The sequence below is a fragment of the Ranitomeya imitator genome, chromosome 1 (assembly GCF_032444005.1).
Source record: "Ranitomeya imitator isolate aRanImi1 chromosome 1, aRanImi1.pri, whole genome shotgun sequence".
NCBI classification, from domain to species: Eukaryota; Metazoa; Chordata; class Amphibia; order Anura; family Dendrobatidae; genus Ranitomeya; species Ranitomeya imitator.
The window spans coordinates 994,767,900-994,782,101 of NC_091282.1; the positions used below are offsets into that span (position 1 = coordinate 994,767,900).

At 41.6% G+C, this 14,202-nt stretch overlaps 1 protein-coding gene across 1 annotated transcript in view; it reads left to right on the top strand.

Moving 5' to 3' along the window:
- ABHD18 (abhydrolase domain containing 18) overlaps positions 1-14,202 on the top strand; it is a 62,246-nt gene that overhangs the window by 31,193 nt on the left and 16,851 nt on the right. The window contains exons 6-10 of the mRNA XM_069743940.1: positions 1,491-1,575; positions 2,281-2,308; positions 5,276-5,414; positions 10,580-10,669; positions 13,761-13,862. Of these exons, the coding sequence (XP_069600041.1) occupies positions 1,491-1,575; positions 2,281-2,308; positions 5,276-5,414; positions 10,580-10,669; positions 13,761-13,862 (444 nt within the window). The remainder of the gene's footprint in view (positions 1-1,490; positions 1,576-2,280; positions 2,309-5,275; positions 5,415-10,579; positions 10,670-13,760; positions 13,863-14,202) is intronic.

Genomic DNA, 14,202 nt, shown 5'->3' on the forward strand with positions numbered 1-14,202 from the left:
TAGGGGGCAACGCATGGAGAGGGGCGTCTCTAGGGTCCCAGAAGAGCTCCGAGCCTTCCCATCATACGGGTGCGTCCTAGCCATAACATACTGGGGGACGAGAAACTAGTAACATCTGGAACAAGCGAGAGAGAATTAAAAAGAACGAACGAGAACAGCAGTTGTGAGGACTATTCCGAATGCTCAGCAGGGTAGCACTACAACACACAGGCGCTAGTGGTAGGCACTGATTTCCACCTGCAAAGGGAACTCTGGAAGTGCCCATCGGACCGGCCGGTCTCAGATAGCCCTGTTAAACGTGCTCTGGATTGCGGATCCTGAAGTCTTCAGTAAAGAGACTTCAACCTTGGGGGAGGTTTCCTGGGCCGTTCGCCACCAGGCTTGTGCTTCTCAGATTTGTAAGGCTGCGACCTGGTCATCTTTGCACACTTTTGCAAGATTTTACAGGGTTTATACCCATGCCTCGTCCGATGTAGGCCTGGGAAGAAAAGTGCTGCAGGCGGTGTTTACCCACCATCAGACTTAATTCTTTTCTACTTGCTCTGTTTCTTACCCTTGGGACTGCTTAGGGACGTCCCATGGTTACCTGTTTTCCCCTATGAAGCGATAAGAAAGAAGGATTTTTTTGTATTCACCGTAAAATCTTTCTTGGAACCTTCATTTGGGGACACAGCACTCTCCCTGGTTTTGTGCCGATATTGGGCATATGTGACTTTTGTTTGGCTTGTACATAGTTGTGTTATTGTTGCTTCTCCTACTGCTTTGACACTAACTGACGTGCTTTGTGCCAGTCGGTGGGTATATACTGCAGGGGAGGAGGAGCTATTTTCCTTTTTTGCATAGTCAACCTCCTAGTGACAGCAGCATACCCCCATGGTTACCTGTGTCCCCCTTGAAGTCTCCAAGAAAGAGCTTTTACAGTGAGTACAAAGAATCCTTCTTTTCGGACCATTCACAGCTGACATCATCTTGAAGCCCCATTACACTGATTGCCAACACACCAGGATAATTGGGAAGAACGAAGGTGAAGTGCCAGAATTGGTCCATCTAATGTGATTCGCCACTTCTGGGGTGGCTGCATACTTGTATTTTTAGGCTGGGAAGGGCCTCTTCAGCTTTTGGCTGACTGCTTTACTTTTGTTGGGTACATAAAAATGGGTAAGGGGGCCACATATTTTTTTTATTCAATAATAAAAAGCTTTCCAATAAGATCCACAGGGTGCAATTTTATAATATGGCGCTGCTCACCAAACAGAAGCACTCGGCTCCGTACACACACATCTGAACTCTTCAAAGCAGTTTTTGAGTGATCGGTCTCAGAACCTGGACCTTAATCAATCTGCAAAACTTGTAAAAGGGTAGTACTTTGCAAAAAATATATATTGGTATGCTTTTTAAATTAATTTGCTGAAAATGTACCTATTTATTGCTGGGTGGGACCTCATAAGAAATAGATATCTTCTGATATGTGTATTTTTCCTCACTTATAGTATTTCTGGAGAAGGCGAACATTAATGGCACGTCCTATGCTGAAAGAAGCTGGTATTGCTTCCCTGATGTTAGAAAATCCTTATTATATCCTTTGTCTTTTTGTAAATAACATGTTATAAATGTTGGTCGCCAAGGATCTTGTTATTAACATCTTAGTCAAGGCTCTCACTTGTGTAAGATGTTCTGTCATGGTTCCACCATGTTCAACAAAAGAAAAAAACACAGCTGTGATTTCTTTTTATTTTTTCCACTACAATGACAGGCATGCAAAGGAAACTTAAGGGGCCCATGATCTTCAGCGGGGTCTTTCTGGTCCCTCTTACATCTATAATAAGTTAATCATCAGTTCAACACCTAGTCCAAAGCAACTGTAGTTAAAAAACCAATAAAAGCGGCTAATAAAAAAACAAACAATAAAAGTTTGTTTTTTCATCTTTCACTGAAATGAAAGGCACAAGTAATGATGGACTAATAATTATGGAATGTGACTACCATGCACAGTGCATAGCATCTTAAGTTAATCATGTTTCTTATATTTTCTTAGTCTAGCTCACCAGATGGCGTTCTTGTGGCTGGAACACCAATTGTATCTCTGTAGACTTATATGTTGTGTATAACGTGATGGGCTCATATCATTGTGTAATTATTCTTGTTTTATTTACAGAGAGCGTGTCATCATTTATCTTCTTGTTTATAACAGCTATTTTTGCAAAACAAAAAGTCATATACTACGTGGCATGTTTGGCATATATACTACCTTTCATTCTTTTCCTTGACGTGGTTTCTTAAATGGCTACAGAAAACCAAAGGACCAATTGTAAGTGTGCATGTGTTTTACATTTACCAATTCTATTCATTTAACTAAAATTTACAACCCTGTGTCATCAAAGACTTTTACGCCAAAAAGTAGCATAAAAGCTTTGAAAAGTCAAAAAATCTTGGTGTTTTCATGCCGGTTTCTTCCAGCTTAGTTAAAATGAGATGAGCCATACGCCAAAGTCTCAGTCCAATCCCTGACTCCATGTCTGCGCTGCAGATTCGTGAAGAAGCGTGCACCTTTTCATGAATCCGGAGAGTCTGATGCCGCTGCACTCCCTCAAAATCACAAGTCTTAAGGTACCTTCACACATAACGATATTGTTAACGATATCGTTGCTATTTGTGACGTAGCAACGATATCGTTAATGAAATCGTTATGTGTGACAGCGACCAACGATCAGGCCCCTGCTGGGAGATCGTTGGTCGCTGAATAAAGTCCAGAACTTTATTTCGTCGCTGGACTCCTGCTGACATCGCTGGATCGGCGTGTGTGACACCGATTCAGCGATGTCTTCACTGGTAACCAGGGTAAACATCGGGTAACTAAGCGCAGGGCCGCGCTTAGTAACCCGATGTTTACCCTGGTTACCATGCTAAAAGTAAAAAAAAACAAACAGTACATACTTACCTACAGCCGTCCGTCCTCCAGCGCTGTGCTCTGCACTCCTCCTGTACTGGCTGTGAGCCGGAAAGCAGAGCGGTGACGTCACCGCTCTGCTTTCCGGCTCACAGCCAGTACAGGAGGAGTTCAGAGAAGCAGAGCACAGCGCTGGAGGACAGACAGCTGTAGGTAAGTATCTAGTGTTTGTTTTTTTTTACTTTTAGCATGGTAACCAGGGTAAACATTGGGTTACTAAGCGCGGCCCTGCGCTTAGTTACCCGATGTTTACCCTGGTTACCGGCATCGTTGGTCGCTGGAGAGCGGTCTGTGTGACAGCTCTCCAGCGACCAAACAGTGACGCTGCAGCGATCCGGATCGTTGTCGGTATCGCTGCAGCGTCGCTTAATGTGAAGGGGCCTTAAATTACTCTGAGCTTATGCTTTCATACCAGCAAAATGTTCATCAGTATTGCAGTTCAATCCATCAGTGTGCTTGTTTGATGGCTTTCTGCAGCCTTATCTTTCCTTTCATGAATGATCAGCTAAGCTGATTTTAGGCAAAAGCACCAGTACATTGGATTGGTTAATCTGCATGGAAGACGGTTTGAGAGATAAGGGTTATAGACCCTGTTGTCAAATGAGTTCACTGACTGATTCACTATTAAAGGGGGTTGTGCACTAATAATTACCTTGTTAGCTAGTACTGGTCAGTACTTACACAGAGGTGGTCAATACTGTCAAACTCTTCACGGTTTTGCATCACCCCACCAATTTCCCATGTGTCGTGTGAGCTGATATGCACTGGAGCTTCTTCTGCCTTCACTTCATCAGTGTTATCCAACATCAGTCCTGTGGGCTTGAGTTAGGAAATGCTAGTCTAGACCACACATTTCTTACATCAGAACTGTACCAAGGCTTCCAGACATAAGCACACCATAGCTCAATGGAAGACAAGATCAGCGTCTCTGCTCTTCTGGTTGGACTGACCCGGTCTTCCCACCTTCCCATATCTACTGATGGTTACATAGTTGGCATTGTTGAATATCTGTTCAACCGTGCCAGCTATGCAACCATCAGTAGATGTCCATCAAGTTCAATCAAGAGATGGGAGAGGATATAAGAAAGGGATATAGGTATATCCATAATGCATGATCCAGTCTGCCCTAAAAGAGCAGATGTCCTCCTCCCTCCTTTAGGCCACGTTCAGTATTTGGTCAGTATTTTACATCCGTATTTGTAAGCCAAAACTAGGAGTGGATGAAAAATACAGAAATGGTGGTGTTTCCTTTTCCTCTGATTCTCCTGACTCCTGATTTTGGCTTACAAATACTGATGTAAAATACTGATAGTATGAACTTGGCCATGTGGCTAGTGTCGATCTGCTGGATCAATGTTTTTTTCATAGAGGGAATGTTCGGGATTGGCTCTGTGTGTGTACTACCTTGTTTTCACTGAACCCCCACAGAGCAGACACCAGGACAGACCATAGCTCAATTCAGAATTGGGTGGAAAGGACCCTGGCTAATCTGGGCAGCTGGGCGGAGGCATCATGAACTCAGGAGCTAGAGCTGCCAGGAGGGAGCAGAGCTAGGAGGAGCAGTTGTTATAGGAGGGCCAAAGGACGTGAATAGTGTAGCACACCCCATCCAGCAGACTTGAAGTTAGTCAGTGAGCACTGTGGTCACATGATAAGAAATGGGTGGGAATACAACAAAGGTGCAGAGGCTAATGCGTGACCATCCCGTTGTGAATGCACTGGCTAGTACTAGCCAACAAGAAAATAATTTTAACTCACATCCATAGCCTTTGAGCCGCTGGGTTCATACTGCGTTCCCCAAGTCCGTTAGACGGACTACGTTACACCGCGGCATAACGCGGTCTAACGTAGTCCGCTAGAGCCACCATTGACTCCAATGTCGGACGCATCGCTAGCACACGCCCACAATGGGGGTGCGCTAGCCATGTGCCGTCATTGAGTGACGGACCCTGAGACGCGAGCTGCAGCGTTTCCGGGTCCTTCACTGCTAGCGCAGATAGAGCTAGCAGATGCTCTATCTGCGCTAACGATGTTCCAAAGTCGGCACTTGCGTTACAGCAGCCCGTTTAACGTATGTGTTGAACGAGCTGCTGTAACGCAGTGTGAACCCGGCCTTACATGTGATGGATCAGTGATGTGACTTTAGAATGGGGGACAAAAGAGAGGCCGACAGTATTCAGTCAATTAACCTAAATCTGCTGTGCAGTGAGTGGCAGAAAGCGAAGCCGTTATCACAGATTGTAAAATAAGAAATTATATTCCCTCAGTAATAAGGAAAAGGCCATTGCTGCTGTAATCTGACTGTCATTGTGTTCTCTTGGATAAAAGGAGATCGAGCTTAAAGAATGTTTCTGACTTGTTTGTAATGGGTGGTGCTCTGGTGCTGGAGTCGGCTGTCCTCCTACACTGGCTGGAGAGGGAAGGCTATGGGCCTCTGCTAATGACTGGCATTTCAATGGGAGGACATGTAAGTTCTTTACATGGTTTTCTTCATACATTCTTATCTGTATGTACCGTAATACAAAGCTCCAAGATTAACCTGTGAAAATGTGAAACCCTTTCTTCCACCTTCTGTTCGTTTCTTGGGAGTGTATACCTCTCTGTCTATATTATCGGTACATAGTCTACATCAGGGGTGTCAAACTGCATTCCTCGAGGGCTGCAAACAGGTCATGTTTTCAGGATTTCATTGTACTGCACAGGTGATAATTTAATCAACAACTCATTATTTGTGTAGGTGATTAAATTATCACCTGTGCATTACAAGGAAATCCTGAAAACATGACCTGTTTGCAGCCCTCAAGGAATGCAGTTTGACACCCCTGGTCTACATTATGCCTAATTGCTTCACCAAAATCCCTTTTCCACATATTTTCCAAACATTGGTCTGAGCCTAAATGTTCATATTAATTAAAATGAGGCTGCCGTCACACTATCAGTATTTGGTCAGTATTTTACATCAGTATTTGTAAGCCAAAACCAGGAGTGGGTGATAAATGCAGAAGTGGTGCATATGTTTCTATTATACTTTTCCTCTATTTGTTCCACTCCTGGTTTTGGCTTACAAATACTGATGTAAAATACTGACCACATACTGCTAGTGTGACGGCAGCCTGAAAATGGAAAAAACATTATTTGCAAAAATGATAAACCATTGAAGTGTCCCAGCAGCTTCTTCTGTGTGGATTATATATTTGGATTTAAAGGGGTTTTCTGATAAGCAAAGTACATTTTAATTAATTAATCTTGGGATAAAAATAAGTTCCACAATTTGATGTGTTAACAAAAAACAAACAAAAAAAACTTGTGTTCCTGTGCTGAAATAATCTCATAAATGTGCCCCTGCTGCGTACTATGTAATGGCTGTGTGTGACCACGTAGGAACATAATCTGAATATACAACAGATCTTTCTGAGCTAAAACCTTCTTAAAAACATGCAGCCAATGCATTACCTCAGTCTGCTCCGGTCCATTGCTATAATTTCTGTATATACTCTTTTGCTTCCTGCCCTGCCCAGTAGCTGTGGTGTGATCAGACACACATTACACAGTGCAAGGACACCTTTATAAGATCATCTCCGCACAGGAACATTTTATTAACATATCCAATTGTGGAAATTATTATTCCTAGATCTATTGATTGTACGGTACTTTGTTCATGGGAAAACCCCTTTAGAGGAAATCTATCAGTAGGATCAACCCTCCTAAGCCGTCTATATGAGCATGTAGGTCATAGAAAGTTGAATAAAATGATACCTTCATATCTTTACAGAGAAATAAATGCTTTTCTTAGTAGGTAAATGAGCTGTTAAGATTTATAGGCCGGACATAGATCTCCCTGAGAATCTGCATCCAGAGATTATTTTAAATGAAAGCGGCTGTTACCAGTGTGAGAATTACCAGTGTGTAATGACTGACAGTCTGCTCTCCTGAACTCAATGCGGAGTGGAGTGTGATTATTGCACAGTACAGCAGAGCTGAGCTTTGTATATTTCAAAGCACATATGCAGTTGTCCCTCTGTGCTGTCATCCCCCAGCTGTACTGACTCCCCCACACACACACTAGCTGCCTGTGAGAGGGAAGCTGAAGTGTTAGGCTACGTTCACATTAGCGTTCCGCTAATGTGAGTCGCTGTTGCGTCGGCGACGCAGCGGCGACGCGCCCCTATGTTTAACATAGGGGACGCGTGCGTTTTTTTGGTTGCGTTTTTTGACACGTGCGTCGTTTCCGACGCTAGCGTCGGACGCAAGAAAATGCAACAAGTTGCATTTTTCGTGCGTCCGATTTTCGTCAAAAAACGACGCACGCGTCGCAAAACGCAGCGTTTTTGCGTGCGTTTTGCGCGCGTTTTTTGTGCGTCGTGCGTTGCGTCACCGGCGCGCAACGCTAATGTGAACGTAGCCTAAGGGAATCTTCACACACTGTACTTTTCCAGCAGTTTTTTTATTTTCTCAAATCTGCATCATATCATTTCTGTGTTTTGCACTCCTTCAAATGAATGCACTAAAAAGGACAATGAGGGCACATTTTATATGCTGTGTTTTTCCTGCCAAGAGATACGTTCTTCGTATATAAGAATCCGCCGCAAATACTCAACGTGTGAACATGCTGTAAATTTTAATCAAGCAGAGCTTTTCAGGGAGGGCAGACTGTCAGTCGTTAAATGTCTCACACAGGTAATGCCCCCTTTCATTTAAAATAAGCACTGGAGGCAGATTCCCAGGGAGATCTATATTCTTCACATAGAGTTTAACAGGTCATGGATCTCTCTGGAATAAGTCACCGGATCGCAGATATTAAAGTATCATTTTAATCAGCTTCCTGTGACCTGTGTGCCCAATGCCCATATAGACAGGATAGAAGGGTTGATCCTACAAATAGATTCCCTTTTAAGGCCTCAATCATACGGTCATATAACAGACAACAATTGCATAGCAATGCTCGAACTGGCCGGTGGCTCTCGTGACCTGAGCGTGACGGCATGTGTTTCTATGCAGCAGTCACGCTCTAGTAAGGCGAGCCATCTGCCATTGCGATTGTCGTCCGTGTTATACAGCCGTCTGACTTTGCCCTAAAGCGAAGATACCTTTGAAGTCAGTCATTGAGTTATACAATAGCAGTTACATCAATTTTGCTGCAGAAATAGCAATAAGCTTTCACAAAAATGCGACATATGAGTAGCAGTGATTTTTTTTTTTTGTCTTTAAATATTTATATTCGTGCGACCAAAGCTCACAGTGCAATACAAGGGAATAGGTTCATGTCACCTTAATCTCAAGAAGTCCAACCGCATCTGATTTTTTGCGGTTTGCTTGTTGCAGTACCCTGACGATTGCAATGTGCCGAACTTTGGTTGCATGACAGATGACTGTGCCAGCCGCCGTAGCTCTAGCCGAAGATCATTTTGCATTTTTTCCCCTTTTTGCAACATGATAATAAAGTAGTAAACTTAGGTCTAGAATTGCTTTGTGTTTTTTGTTTTTATTACTACTTTTTTTTATGCACATGCGCAAAATTGTTGATACCCTACTATAGGCCTCCTCCACGTGTCCGTGGGTCCAGTACTTGTGCCATCCGTGTTTCTCATGGATACCACACGTACCCATTATAACCTATGGTGCTGTACACATGTTCGTATTTGTACACCATGCAAAACACACAGAGACATGTCTGGATTTTCCGGCAACACGTATGACAAGGGACAGCACAAGTCTGAGTCTGTGAATAACATGTACAGTACACAGCATTCACGTGCTGCCCATGATTAACATTGCAAAGTATAGAAGTTTTGTAGTTTAATTTTTCTTAGTCCATACCAGAAAAACATGAATGACTCGCTGATGACACCAGTACCGGTTTTTCACGTACGTGTTTAAATACGGACATGTGAAAGAGGTTTTAAAGTAAGGAAAACCCAGAAGGGTCACAATGAAACTATGAAAAAAAGTAATTTTCAATGGAAATTTACTGAATATCAACTAATGAAAATTAGACATTGTTTTCCATCAGAAAAAAAATCTAAATAAATTGGCCTGAACAAAAATGAAGGTACCCCTAGAAAATGATCAAAATAATTTGACCATAGGCACATGTTAACAATGATGTCTACAAACTTGTAATCAGTCACTCTGGATATTTAAAGGGTGAATAGTCGTTGTGCTATTTGGTGTCATGGTGTGTATCACACTGAACATGGAAGCTAAGGACAAATTTGTTTCAGGAGATTAGAATGAAAATTCTAGACACATATGTGAAATGTAAAGCCTGTAAGACCATCGCCAAACAGCTTGATGCTGTTGCTTCATCTCCTGTAGCCCACCTCCCTGCACGTGACAGCAAGAGGAAAGTTGATGACAAATGAATGAGACCTATAGTTCGAATAGTAACCAAAGAAACTAGAGGTGAACTCCAAGATCCGGGTACTTCAGTGTCAGATCGTAGTTTATGTCGTTGTCTTGGCCAAAGTGGTCTTCATGGAAATCCATAGAGGTGGAAACCACAGCTGAAAGTAAATCATAAAAGAAAGCGCAACTGGAATTTGCCAAAGTGTATGTTGACAAGCCACAAAGCTTCTGGCAGAATGTTCTTTGGACAGATGAGACAAAACTGGACCATTTTGGCAGGTCACATCATCTCTACGAGCCGTAGACCAAAATACCTGTGGACCGGTGCAGAAGTGTCACTGAAAGTTACAGAAATTGTGTTTGCATTAAAAGGTTGTGCAACAAAATATAAAATTAAGGATACCATCAATTTTGTCTGTCATTTTCATTATTTATTTATTTTTATTTTTTTTGTAATTTTCTCTTAAACCACAATTTAAAAACAATGTCTGATTTTCATTAATTGATATTCAGTAAATTTAAAATAACTTTAGCAAATTTCAAGTTATTTCAGTGACTATTGTGTTTTTTTTTCTTCTTATTTAAGGCTGCTTTCACACATCAGGTTTTTGCCGTCAGGCACACTCTGGCGAATTTTTAAAAAACCAGACCCTGCAAAAGTTGCCGCCGGATCCTTTTTTTTTCTCATAGACTTGCATTGGCGCCGGATTGCGACGGATGGCCTCACGTTTTATCCGTTTTTTGCCGGATTCGCCGAAAATTTGTTTTCCGGCGGCCAGAGAAAACGTACATAGAAACTTTTTTCTGTCCGGCGAAAAAACGGAGAGCGACGGATCTGGCGAAAAACGTATGAAACGTGAGGTGAAATGATGGAATCCGGCAGCCTAATCGATTTTTTTATTTATTTATTTTTTTACACAAATCATGCATTTTCCATTCTTCTCTCTCTCTATCTCTCGAACAGGAAGTCCAAACTCTATCCCCGGGTAAAAAAAAAAGCGGATTCGTCGTATCAGATTTTCACAATTTGCAACGGATCTGTTTTTTCAAAATTCACCGGATTATGCCTGACGGCTAAAGGCTAAAAACTGATGTGTGAAAGGGGCCTTAAAGGGTTGCGCACGTAGACAAAATTGTTGCTATCCTTCAGTTAGTTACCCTATCTGCTCCAGTAGTTTCACATGTCTTTATTAGCCATCCTCCATTGATGTCACTCTGACCCCCACTGCCTCTGGGTGCAATGTTTGATCTGATTTGCTTCCTATTGATTTTTACTTTACATTTCAGATGGCTTCTTTAGCAGTAACCAACTGGCCTAAACCAATACCGTTAGTTCCATGCCTGTCGTGGTCAACAGCCTCTGTAGTCTTTACTACGGTAACTCTTTTATGTCCTTTGTACAGCTGTGATTGTGTTGAGCATTACTGTTGGCCACCATGTAGATAACACGCAGGGAAAAAATTTTATGCACAGGCTAGCTGATTAATGTTACTCCTCATTCCACTCTAAAGAAAGGAAAAGTAATAAACTATCTAGGGGGCTCAAAATGATGCCAGAGTTATGGTCATTCAAAGCTACATAGGCGCTGCTGTTGGAAACTTGTCCCACGGTTTACATTTTTTGCCAGGGTAAAGGAACCCATACACATTAGACTACATTTAAAAAGGTTGTCCAATGAAAAAATTGTGATGACCTATTTTTAGGATTAATAATCAGTGTATGATCAGCTGTTCATGGTGTCGACGGCAGCCGGACGGAACGGCTTGATTGTGGAGCTGCTCCATCTTTTGATGGTAGCTGCACAGGGTACAATACATCGGTCTCCTATTCAAAGCTATAGCAGGTGGATATATAGTACCCTGCCACCATCACTATCAGAAGACTGAGCAGCTCCGTAATCGAGCAGTACTGGCCTCCACCAAGAGCTGCTGATCAGCGCGGACGTAGGACCCAGACAGATCAGACATTGGATAGGTCATCAATGAAAAGTTGTGGACTCTAGACAACCTCTTTAATGAAACTAGCCACAATAAAACCTATAGCACAGGCTCATCAACTGGAAGGTAGACCGCTGTGTTCAAAATTTTCATCTGATAGAAAAAAATTTTTTTTTTTTTTTTTTTCAAGAAATTTGGGAAGAATATGTTCCTAGAAAGATCTATTATCCCTTGCCCATTCCGAAGCTGGAATGTCTGTAACTGCAAATAGGGACTTAAAGGGAAGCTATCATCAGAAAGCTACCTATTGACTAAATCAAGTGTGTGCTTTTAACTTTATTTAAAAAAAATATTTTGGCAATTTTTTTTTTTTATATCTCATAGCACAATCTGTATTAAAAATTGAAATCTATCTGTTTTCACATTGGTCACTGGGGCTATTTTAGTAACATAGTAAGGCCATCCAGTTCAGCCTATATTCCATCATAATAAATCCCCAGATCTACGTCCTTCTACAGAACCTAATAATTGTATGATACAATATTGTTCTGCTCCAGGAACACATCCAGGCCTCTCTTGAACCCCTCGACTGAGTTCGCCATCACCACCTCCTCAGGCAAGCAATTCCAGATTCTCACTGCCCTAACAGTAAAGAATCCTCTTCTATGTTGGTGGAAAAACCTTCTCTCCTCCAGACGCAAAGAATGCCCCCTTGTGCCCGTCACCTTCCTTGGTATAAACAGATCCTCAGCTAGATATTTGTATTGTCCCCTTATATACTTATACATGGTTATTAGATCGCCCCTCAGTCGTCTTTTTTCTAGACTAAATAATCCTAATTTCGCTAATCTATCTGGGTATTGTAGTTCTCCCATCTCCTTTATTAATTTTGTTGCCCTCCTTTGTACTCTCTCTAGTTCCATTATATCCTTCCTGAGCACCGGTGCCCAAAACTGGACACAGTACTCCATGTGCGGTCTAACTAGGGATTTGTACAGAGGCAGTATAATGCTCTCATCATGTGTATCCAGACCTCTTTTAATGCACCCCATGATCCTGTTTGCCTTTGACTCTGACGTTTTTGTTTCAGGAAATGCACATGTTCATTAGCACCAGTGGACAGACTGACACTAACTTTTGTATTGAAGTGTCTAATGAAGTTGTGCAGTGGTGACATCACCTATTGTGATTGGTGGATCCTGTGTTATCAGCGGTGTATAGGTGTTACCTGTCATTGTTATTTCTGCCTCTGATAAGAAAACTCCTATAAATGCTATATGAAAGGACAGAAAGTAAGAATATATATGGTAAAAGCCCCAGTGGCCAAAGAGAAAATTTTAAGATTGCTGGTTTAGGTGAAAAAATGAAGAAAATCCAGCGTGGTTGTCTTCAGTAAAATTTAGAAGTCTTGATTTGCAATCCTTAAAAGTCGCAAAATGAGCAAGGATTGCAAATTAAGGCTTCTAAGTTTTATTGAAGACAACCACTCTGGATTTTCTTCATCTTTTCACATGATTCTTGGACTGCAGGTTTCCTTGCGTTATGTCTTCAAGTAAAGGTGAACTCACTCTTTCTTTTTGCTATTTTAGGTGTTTGTTTGTTTTTTTTGATAAATAATCGTAACCTGAGAAAACAGATCCTCAATTTTTGATAAAAATAATACATGTAATACGAAATCCTGATTTTAAGCAATTGCTCATTTTCTGATGATGGGTCCTCTCTAGATGTTTTGCATCCACCAGTTAGAGCATATTAAACTGACCACATCTTGGAATCATGGCTGTAGAGAGGAGTATAAAAAGTAGTTGTTTTTTAACTTCTCCTTTTCATTACAAAGATATTTACTTGTAAAGTTTAGGTTATTTTGTTATGTTAAATTGTAACTGGGTGTTATCAGAAATTTTTCTGTGGAGGTGCGTACTTCTTCCTCTGCACAAGGTAGAACAACTGTAAGCAGGCAGCACTGTGTAGAGGAGAACAGGCACTCCTCCCTGAGCGTGGCAGCTATTGTGTAGAGGTACAGCAGAGCTGAGTTGTGTGTCATTACAAACACTGCCAGATCTCATATGTCTGCAGTCAGTATGTGAGGGTCAGAGCACAGCCCTTCCTATAGAGTCAGGCGGCCCTCCAATTTCGAATCTAAACTTTACAAGCTAATATTTCCGCAACGTAGAGGAGAAATAAAAAATCTGTTTTACTCCCCTCTGCAGCCACCATTCTATGATGTTGGCAGATTCACATGCTTATACTAGTAAAAGGTCCTCTTTCAAATGAAGTTATGTGAAATGATTGTTCACCAGACGATCATTTGGTTCCCGGGTTAGTAAACAATCCATCTACATCGACAAGATTAACATTCATGATCTATACCAATGCAATCTATAAACTGCTAGTTTGAGTTTTAATCCCTTTCTGTCTCCCCCTCCAGTTTGTAGTATTCTACGTAAATTTTGGGGGCTTTACAAGCAAGGTGTGGATTAATTTGTACTTCATACATGATTTTATTCCCATCATATTCTTGCCTGACATAGGGGGTTCTAAGTAAAGCTGTTAGCTGGGGAGAACTTGAAAAACAATACTGCACACAGTCCGTCTACGAGGAGGAGATAATGCATCTGTTGGAGTACTGTGGGGTAGGTACATTTGATGTTTTCTTTTTTTCTTTTTTTTTTCAATGCCACAATAACTCACAGTTGGAAAGTGTAGTCAACTGCCTGGTGAAACACATTGTATTTCTAAAAACTGATGCTAACTGATTTTATACTGAAAATAATGCCAGACATTAAAGGTCTTCCCAGCCCCAAGATCCTATCTCAATAATAATATTCTTTATTTTTTATATAGCGCTAACATATTCCGCAGCGCTTTACACACATTATCATCGCTGTCCCCGATGGGGCTCACAATCTAAATTCCCTATCAGTATGTCTTTGGAATGTGGGAGGAAACCGGAGAACCCGGAGGAAACCCATG